Raw genomic sequence first — 9,855 nt, forward strand, 5'->3', positions numbered from 1 at the left:
ATAATCTTTGATAAACTTGGCTGTGAGAAGGCATTATCAGTTGTTCCGGATCTTTTTCCGCCTCCTGTGCAAGAGAGGTGCACAAATGCTACTGACACTGTGAAAAGTTCACAGCCCATACAAATGCAGCCTTTTGGTAGAGTGAATGGGCTGCCAGTGGAGTCACCACCAACGAAAAGGCAGCGGCACTTCCAAATGGAAGTGGACGAGTCATGTCAAGGCAAAATCACTGCGATAAATATTTCCTCCGCCGAGCCATCTGGTCTCAGTTGTCAATTATAGATATATCTTCCCTTCAAATCATTCTCATATGTTTATAGCTATATTTAGCAGTTCTCTTTTCTTCGCGCAGGAGAGTCTTTCTTGTCTGAAGATAGCCATGGAGCATGTGATGTGCCTGATTCCAATTACTTTCTCAGGAAGAAGAAGGCCAATCTATCTTCATTTCTTTGCGAAGAAGAATCTTTCTCCTCTGAAGATGGCTATGGAGTACGCGATGCCTGTGTCAAGAAGAAGAAGGCCACACTATCTTCATCTCAGAAGGAGCAGTTGAAGGACGGTTACATTACCGTGCACAAGGCCAAACTAAGTCCAGCTCAGAAGGAAGTGGTGAAGCAGAAGGTCCAATCTATACACTCAGAGATCCCCATCTTTGTTGCTGTGATGGGCAAGATGAACCTTGATTCAAGATTCGTTCTGGTGAGTTCCATATTTTTAATGTGTATTCTGCATCAGATTATGTAGGTGTCTCTGTAAAGCATAAACTGTCGGAATAAAGCATTATTTCCAACATAAACTGCTGCTTATGGAATAATAAGGAAAACACTATTCTCGAAGATGTTATCCCTGTATTTACATGCAGTTTGCTTCCTACTATCGTACAAATTTAGGAAACAGTTGACACGTTATTTTACAATAGAGTTGTCTTCATGCCATTATATACTAAATCTTTTGTTCAAATGTGTAAACAGACTTTACCCAGCCAGTATGCTAAGAAATATCTTGGTGAGGAGCCACGCCTGTATCTTCAGTTGCTTGGGGACAAGTGGGAGGTGGGGTTTCCTGACAACACCGGCGATAGAAGGATCGTAAGTGGATGGAAACAGTTTGCACAAGACAACAATCTGAAGATGGGTGATATCTGCCTCTTCGAGCTGCTGAGCAATCAGAAGAGAACTATGGAGGTCTATATCATCCCTGCGACTGATTACAATTACTCGGCAGGTGTCCAGAATGATGTGGACCAGGAAGCGCTCGAAGGTGGTTCAGCGCCGCTGCAGAGAGAGGCCCTTGCTCATCATGCGGATGGAGCGCGTGATCCTGACTCAAGGTTGCTTCGCATCACCAACACTGATGCTTGGAAGATGATGTTACCCCTGTTGGTGCCTGATTCGCCGAAGGAAAAGCCTGTGGTTTCTGAACCAAGCATACCTGCTGTTTTTGCGCTCTGGGGAAAACAAGCGTTCCCATCGATCACAAGGGCTCGGTTACGTAGAAAGTTGAAACTGTTCTGCTACCTTCGTTCTCGTAGCAGGCTAGTCATGCACGCGGACTGGAACTCCCCTAGCTGTAGTTTTAGCTGCTTTAACCCTGGAAGCATCATGTGATGGGAAGGGGCAATTTGGTGCGTTGAATGATCCGTTGGGAGCCTAAAAAGCAGGTCTGACTCGTCAGACCTCGCTCGCGAGAAAATCAGGATACAGAGAAAATACGAGGGGAATAGTGCGTCTAGGTGGGCCACTTTCGTATACGCAGAGGCGCCCATGTGACTGCTCCATCGCCTTATTTTTCTGAGCCGTGGAACATGACGTCGAGCGAAGACCCATGGTGTTATGTATGATTATGAGGTGTTAGGAAATGTGCGTCGACATGTGTGTCTGTGGGTCTGGTGCGCGAGAACTTGTGAACGGAACAGGGATGGCTCTGGAGATCTTGGATTCCGTTCCTCTCGGCAGAAGGTGAGGAAAACAGGGAGCGGCGAGCAGTGTGACCTCCGCCGGCAAGAATGGAGGCCGACGGGATGGAGTTCTTGCCGGATCCGGTCGACATGTGAGTTCCTCTTCCAGATGTACTGACACGGATTTAAACTTTCCATGCGTTGGGGATTGATTCAGATCATCCGCCATCGCTGACTCGTATGTGCGCCGCAGGTTTCCCTGAGAGAGGAGTTCGTTGACGGCCTTGAACACCCGGATCCGCCTGCTGTTTGCGGTGCTGCGGTGGAGAGCACCGGAGCCACCGGTGCCGGAGGACTCAAATGCCGCCTCAGGCTGTGCACAGGCGCTGGGCGGCCGCAGTCCGCGTGGGCGTGTCGGCGACGACCAGCGTAGGAGGAAGGGTTCTCCAACACAGCCTGCACATTCTACTGGGAAGGTGAATACGGAAGCACGCTGATGGACGCACAGTTAATGTCCTCGATTTTGTTTGGTTTTGTTTTTTCTGAAGCTTATTACATTCAGCCTGCAAGTATGAACAAGATTAATTATGTGAGCACATAACCAATCATTAACTAGCTTCGTACATTCAGGTTGCAAGTATGAACAAGATTAATTCTCTGAGCGCATAACCAATCATTAACCGGCTTCGTATGTGCAAAAAGGCCTCTTACAATTTGTGTGCATATATATGCATGCTGTGAACGAATACTCACTGTCGTTAGGAAACAACATTGGAAATTAATGGTAAATTAAATGTTGCCACTGATCGCGATTAAACAGAAATGTAAATACGTGTAACATGTGTACTGGGCGAGATGCTCTATGCATTTGTTCAATATCGGTCAAACTCAAACATGTGAGATTATTAGGTTGTAAAGCAGTGTAATAATGTAGACCTCTGACATTTGTTGTGTTTGGCTGAAAAAATGATTATCATCACCGAATTAGAGTTAAGTTTGGCAAACCCTGGTATTTGCAGGCTGAGGCTCGGTAGCACCCTCCCTGACAGAACCCCATGTGCTTCCCGGACGAGTGTGCTGGAGCGATTCGGAAATTTGTGGAGGAATCAACAAAAAGTGTGATCAAGCCTGAGCTGGGATCTAACTTCGACTCCCTCGGCGAGGCGTACAATTTCTACAATTGTACTTGTGGGAAGTGGGATTCGGGATAAGATATGATAAAAGCAGATTGAACGCGGAGAGGGAGAAATCAATGCAGGAAATTGTGTGTGAATGCTCAGTGAGTGATGCGATCCCAAACTGCACATAATTTCTAACTTCTTCAGTGTGTTCTGGTGAATTGGGTGCAGTTGTAGTCTAATATTGGATTATCTTTGCAGGGAAAGCCTGTAGTCGGGAACAACCGGTCTTGCAGATATGAATGTCCGACGCTGATCAGGCTCCTGAGTGTCCGACAGCTGTTGTTTCTTAACAGAGCATCGTGAGAAACATAACCACTCAATGTCTCTGATGATGGGAGAGAAAGTGCATTAGCCATCAGAAAGTTGTGAACCACATGCTCACAGTAGACGAGATTGAAAATGCCTGGACTATATTGATGGAAAAGTATAATCTGAAACAGCACCCATACATAATAGAGATACATGAGATCAGGACCAAGTGGGTGAAGCCTTATTTCAAGGGGGTTCTCTGTGCAAAATTGACAAGCACACAACACAACAAGAGTGCTAATAATATGCTGAAAACATATATGCCTCGTGCCTCAGGGTGGACGGGGCGAGCGGTCTTCTGGGCCCGCTCGTGGACCGAAGTGGACCAGACCGACAAAAAAACTGGCCGGTCCGGTCCGTGAAAAGGGGACCGAAAATTGATCGGTCTGGTCCTGTCTTGGCTCGGTCCGGCTCGGTCGGACCGAAGGAGACGCGCTTCTTCCGCCCAGCCGCCTGCGACGCCCTGCTGTGGCGCCGGTGAGATCCACGACGCTGCGTCCCCTCCGGCACTGCCGCGCCCCTCCTCGATCCAGTTTTCTTTCCTTTCATTCTGTCGAACAGAGAACAAGAAAGAACGAAAGAGGCGGGGTTCGATCTGATAATCATGGCATTATCCCACGACTAGCTCCACGTCCAAATTGATCCACTAATCAAGGAAGGCCCGCAGAGACAAAATTGTGGGCTCATGCACGCGCTACACTACTTGCATGTACTCCGTAATAGGGGACATCCTGTGCGAGGATGGCGCGCGTTTAGATCAGGCACGGCTGTTACGCAAGGAATAAAGAGAGCGAAAACTGAAAAGCCGCAACCCAATTGCACGTCCTGTGCGGGCATGCCGTTTAATTAGATCGGGCACCTCCGATGCGATGCGTGCATGCCGTTTAGATCGGCACGTCCCGTGCGTGCATGGCGTGAGTGTTGCAGGTTCATGGTTGGCAACGACAATGGCTAAAGCTCGCGGTTCATGAATAACAGCCGCGCTGCCCAGCGCACCCCTCGCCGCCGGCGCTCGCGCATGTGACCCGCCTCGCCACGTCAGAGCAACCACGCACGTCGCACACCTCGCCGCCGCACCCGGGCAAGTCGCCGCCGGTGGCCGTTGGTCGGTCCGCTCGGTCCGGCCCGGGCTTCGTCGTCGCCGGTCCGGTCCCCAAAATCAGGACCGTGATGCAGCTCGGTCCGGTCCGGCCCGGACCGCCGGCGGCCAGTCCAAACGACGTCTCGGACCAGGACCGGACCGGCCCGGACCGTGTCCACCCGAGTCGTGCCATTGAAGTGCACATGTTTGTGAGCCAGTACATATGGCTCCAGTTTGTCCGTGAACGCGATGAGAGCTACAAGGAGAAAAGAACAAGGATTTTAAGTCAGTGTCTTTCCTTCTCTGTCATTTGATCAGATCTTTCAGAGTGCTCTAACAATTGTCCCCTTGTGCAGAGTGGAGCAAGGATTGTAAGTCAGTGTCTTCCCTTCTCTGTCATTTGATCAGGTGTTTCAGAGTGCCCCAACAATTGTCCCCTTGTGCAGAGTGTAGCCGTGCGGCGTATAAACCCTGTGATCGAGAGGCATGCAATCAAGCTTTATACTCGAGACATGTTCTAGCAGTTTGGTCAGTTCCTTATTGAGTGAACTGCATATAATGTGACTGAGATTGACAAGTGTAAGAAGTATCTGACGACATATAACCATGCGACCAACCGGGAGAAGTGGAGTAGCGTAGTCTACGAGGTGAGAATAAAAGATGACGGCGCTGATTATGAGTGCGAGTGCGGACAATTTGAACACATGGGAATACTTTTGCTGCCATGTGCTCAGGTTAATGGTCATGTCCCATATTTTGCTGCTGCCCATACTAACATGTGAAAATGACCCAACACTTGAATGAGAAAGCTTACACGGGCTCTCTGTTTTTGATTGCGCAGATGATGGACATATTGAATTTGGCTGAAATACCGGAGAAGCAAATTGTTAAGTGTTGGAAAAAATACGCGGGGTATATACTACCCAGACATCTGGTCCACTACTAGAAGAATGAAGCAGTGAACCATTCATTCACTTGCAGGCACTCCACAGTGACCTACAAGGGATGGATATTGTTAGAATGAGTGATGAGATTGCTGAAGAGTTTGATTGCATGTCGAGGAAATGAAAGCAGTAACGCTGAGTTGTGCTCCTTTGGCTGAGAAGAGGGATGAGCCCGATTTTGAAGACCAGCAGGCAACATAATCTGCTTGAAGGAATGCCGGTAATGGCTAGGTTGCCGCAATAGGGGATGGTCCTCCTACTGAAAAGCATAGTTTGGGATTCTCCGGTGGTGTGAATGCACGGCAGGGACTAGCGCCGACAGCAAAAGCAGAGGGGAGCTGGTAGGCTGACAAACAGCTGTTACAAGGCTCCTTGCGAGGGTTTGAGCGAGTGGGCGGGATTCTGCAGGATCTGCCGAAGGCAAGGGAACAAGAGAACAACTTGCCTTGAACGCGGGGATGTCCTGAAGCAGCCTCGCAAACCCGGGAAGAAAGGGAAGAAGGGGCTAGTCAGGCTTGCACGGCTCAGTCCGGCTCAAATCTTTTCCTGGACGGTGCCAAAACTACTGAGCCGCTGAACCCATTTGCTGTCCTCCCATTCATAAAGACTACATGCCCCGCTCTATTTTCTTTTTAGAATACAAGCTACATTCACACCAGAATACTACTAAAGGCCCAAATCCCCATGCACATGAAGGGTGATGATATGAGGTGCATCTGAGCCTGGGCTCAGAATTAAGTTTTCGCATGTGATGCTGCTTTTGTGGTTGCGGTTTATTTTGTTATCGTGATGATAGTGGAGTCCGGTCCTATGCGGCTCTTTGGAAAAAGAATGAACTCCAATTGAATGATCTGCCATGTTGCCGAATTCCCTGATCTGATGGAGGTAGACCGGTAACGCTTTCATGTTGGTGGTAGTGCTTTTGTTGTTGGTTCGTGAATCGCTAGCGATGGTGATATGATTGTGCTTAGCGAATGGCCGGTGAAGTTTTCTCCTTCCATTTTAAGGATGGCAGGTCACTCGTTTATTGCTGATCATACTTTTGAGTTTTGATTGATGCCAGATTGAATAAGTAATGTCATTGTACTGCGTTGAATCCCTGTGCGATTCATCGGTTCTTGGATATTTCAGCTTATTTATTTGTAGAATCTTTCATTACCCCGTGAAAGTTTAGATGGAACACAAATGCCACCTGAACAACTTTTCATCCAAGCGCCACAAAAGTGGAAAGATCGTTACAGGTTCACTGGGTGCGTAGCAGTAGCCGACTAGCCGTATCCAGCGACGCGTAGAGGCTGAAGGACACGACTGCATATGGACCTGGAGCAGCGTCATGACCACAGGAGGACAACACGAGTGTTGCGAGCGTCCACAGATGGACTTGAAACAATGACTTAATCTGCTCACCTAATCATGATGCTTTCCAGGGTTATATAGCTAGCCAAACTTGTCGGTTAAGATTTTTCTTTTTCTTTTAAAACCGAAACTCTTGCCGGTTACTTTTTTTTCCTATAAAAAAGGACGCCGATATCCACCACACGTGTGGTATATTAGACATGCGCTCACACGCCGTGTGTGGTGTGAGCAGGAGGCAGCCCACACGGGCTGTGGGCGGACATTAGAATTGCCCACACGTGTGGGCACGGCTACTTCGTGCCACACGCCCAACAAGTACTACTCATTTCCCACCCGCAAAAAAAAGTACTACTCATCTCCACCCCGCGCGTGTGCCACGAAGCAAAAATGCCCACACGTCCTGAAGCAGCTACGTTAGGTACCCGCGGGATGACGATTTAGTTGCCATCCTGGTTGGCAGATGTAGTTATTCGGGATGGCAAGTGTAGTTGTAAAAGCATGGCAACTCTATCTATTTTGGTAACTATAGTTGCCATGTCTAATTTATGGTAGTTGTCGCGTGTAATCAAACCGTAGTTTCCGTGTGTAATTAACTACTTGCCACATATGGTCAAATAGTAGTTGTCATGTGTGTTTACCTAGTTGCCACATGTCGTACAACCATAGTTACCATGTATGGTTAATCACAGTTGCCATGTGTGTTTATCTGGTTGCCACATACGCGCAACTGCAGTTGCCGTCTAGCAAAGAATCACAGTTGCCATGTGTGTTTACCTAGTTGTCACGTTCGCGTAACTGCAGTTGCCATCCACAACGTAGGAGTGTCGTGTGGGCGAACTGCTTTTCGCCCACACGCGCATGGACTAGGTGGTGGCTGTGTGGGCAGAAACTAGTTCGCCCACACAGCGCAGCTGGCAAACAACGTGGTGCGGGGCATGTGGGCAAACTCTTCAACGCCCACACACCAGCCCCGTCCTACGTGGCATGCAAATTCTGCCTCAATGTGTCAAGATTCGTGCAAACTGCACTAGACGATGATCCACGCGTGTGGGCGGGTTGCAAAACTGCCACACGTGTGGGCGTTAGTATTTCCGATAAAAAAATAAACTATTGAGGCTCAATTCATTAATTAAGGGGAGATTGCTCAGTCAATTATGAAAAATTGGATGAAACCCAAACAAACAACACGACCTGACACACAACGAAAACATTACGCACGCCCACAAGGAGAGAGGCACCCATGGAAGTAGCAGACAACGTCACTGTGGTCACTTCTCTCTGAGCAAGCGGTTCCGACTCCCTTGTCAACAACCGGTGAGGATACCCTCACCACAACTGAAGTGTGAGCACACTAAGAACAGCCAAACAGTCGGTCACACACACCGGTAACAGTGAAACACCTGATATGAGGGCGAAGAACACTTATCCGGACCTCCCGTCACTCGTCATCGTCGCCGCCCACACTATTGTAAGGATGGAAGGCTACAGATGGTGGTCGGCTGGGCAAGCTGTGATGAAAATGGGATTGGTGAGTGTCGGTGTCAAAACCGGCGGATCTCGGGTAGGGGGTCCCGAATGTGCGTCTAAGGTCGATGGTAACAGGAGGCAGGGGACACGATGTTTACCTAGGTTCGGGTCCTCTTGATGGAGGTAATGCCCTACTTCCTGCTTGATTGATCTTGATGAATATGAGGATTACAAGAGTTGGTCTACCACGAGATTGTAATGGCTAAACCCTAGATGTCTAGCCTGTATGATTGTGATTGCCTCTACGGACTAAACCCTCCAGTTCATATAGACACGGGAGGGGACTAGGGTTGTACAAAGTCGGTTTACAGAGGAAGGAATCTACATATCCGAACGCCAAGCTTGCCATCCACGCAAAGGAGAGTCCCATCTGGACACAGGAAGAAGTCTTCTGTCTTGTATCTTCATAGCCCATCAGTCCGGCCCATGTCATATAGACCGGACGCCCGAGGACCCCTTAATCCAGGACTCCCTCAGTAGCCCCTGAACCAGGCTTCAATGATGATGTGTCCGACGCGCTGATTGTCTTCGGCATTGCAAGGCGGGTTCCTCCTCCGAATACTCCAAAACAGCCTTCGAACACAGAAAACGTGTCCGGCTCTGCAAAACAAATACCACACACAACCGTAGAGAGTATAATATTTCACGAGTCCAATCTGCTGACAACTTTTGTAGCGTGACATCACGTCCTGCCCGGTCATTATTTTGAACCGTTTTTAGCCTCCCGCTCCACGTTTCAAGATGCGGTTTTATTGGCACGTCATGTCGAAGCAGAGATCATGTCCCCTTATTGCGGGATTTTCATCAATACGGGTGTGGGTAATCCAACCGCTCTGTTGGCACGATTCCTTGGGAGTAGGCAAGTTTTAAGGCCCATGAGGAGGCGTTCGATATTCATCGCCTTTATAAAGGGGCACAGACCTGTCTCTCTCCTCTACGCCTACCTCTTCCTCAACCTTTCAAACCTCGAGTTCCAGCACCCAGGTTTCAACTTAATTGCTCCAAGCTTCCCAGTCATGTCCGGACCCAGCCCTCAAGGCCGGTGGGTGGCCTCCTATGTCACAGAGGAGGGTATCACGAAGCTCCGGGCGGCAAGGTACCTAACCGCGGAAATCCTCCACAGGCTCCCTGCTAGGGGACAGGTTATTCCTACACCCAGATCCGGCGAGAGGGTCGTATTCATCTCCCACTTCCTCTGGGGGCTAGGGTTCGATCTCCACCCCTTCGTTCGTGGCCTCATGTTCTATTAAGGGCTAGATTTTCATGATCTGGCTCCGGACTCCTTTCTTCACATCTCAGCGTTCATTGTCATGTGCCAGGCCTTTCTCCGCATTCCCCCACACTTCGGTTTATGGCTCAAGACCTTTAATGTGAAGCCGAAGGTAGTCGGCGGGGAGCAAGCGGAGTGTGGCAGTGCTATGGTGAGCAAGCTCGCCAATACTCTTTGGCCAAAGGGCTCCTTCACGGAAACTTCCAACATATGGCAGCAGGAGTGGTTTTACATTACCGAACCCCGTGGTACCAAGTGGGCAGCTACGCCTGCGTTCCGATCTGGCCCTC

At 49.2% G+C, this 9,855-nt stretch overlaps 1 protein-coding gene across 1 annotated transcript; it reads left to right on the forward strand.

The window, feature by feature from the left end:
- The first annotated feature begins 279 nt into the window (after positions 1–279).
- On the forward strand, positions 280–3,651 carry LOC120964119 (uncharacterized). Its single transcript, XM_045228757.2, has 4 exons — positions 280–699; positions 972–2,049; positions 2,151–2,373; positions 2,917–3,651. Exons 1-2 carry the CDS (start codon positions 664–666, stop codon positions 1,605–1,607), a joined length of 672 nt encoding a protein of 223 aa, XP_045084692.2. The 5' UTR covers positions 280–663; the 3' UTR covers positions 1,608–2,049; positions 2,151–2,373; positions 2,917–3,651.
- Positions 3,652–9,855: the final 6,204 nt, after the last annotated feature.

This window comes from Aegilops tauschii, chromosome 5, assembly GCF_002575655.3.
Source record: "Aegilops tauschii subsp. strangulata cultivar AL8/78 chromosome 5, Aet v6.0, whole genome shotgun sequence".
Classification (NCBI taxonomy): Eukaryota; Viridiplantae; Streptophyta; class Magnoliopsida; order Poales; family Poaceae; genus Aegilops; species Aegilops tauschii.

Excerpts from the sequence above, each read along its gene's own strand:
- LOC120964119 (XM_045228757.2), top strand. The coding sequence starts at position 664 with ATGGGCAAGATGAACCTTGATTCAAGATTCGTTCTG. Across the intron at positions 700-971 it reads TTGATTCAAGATTCGTTCTG|ACTTTACCCAGCCAGTATGC; the intron begins GTGAGTTCCATA and ends ATGTGTAAACAG.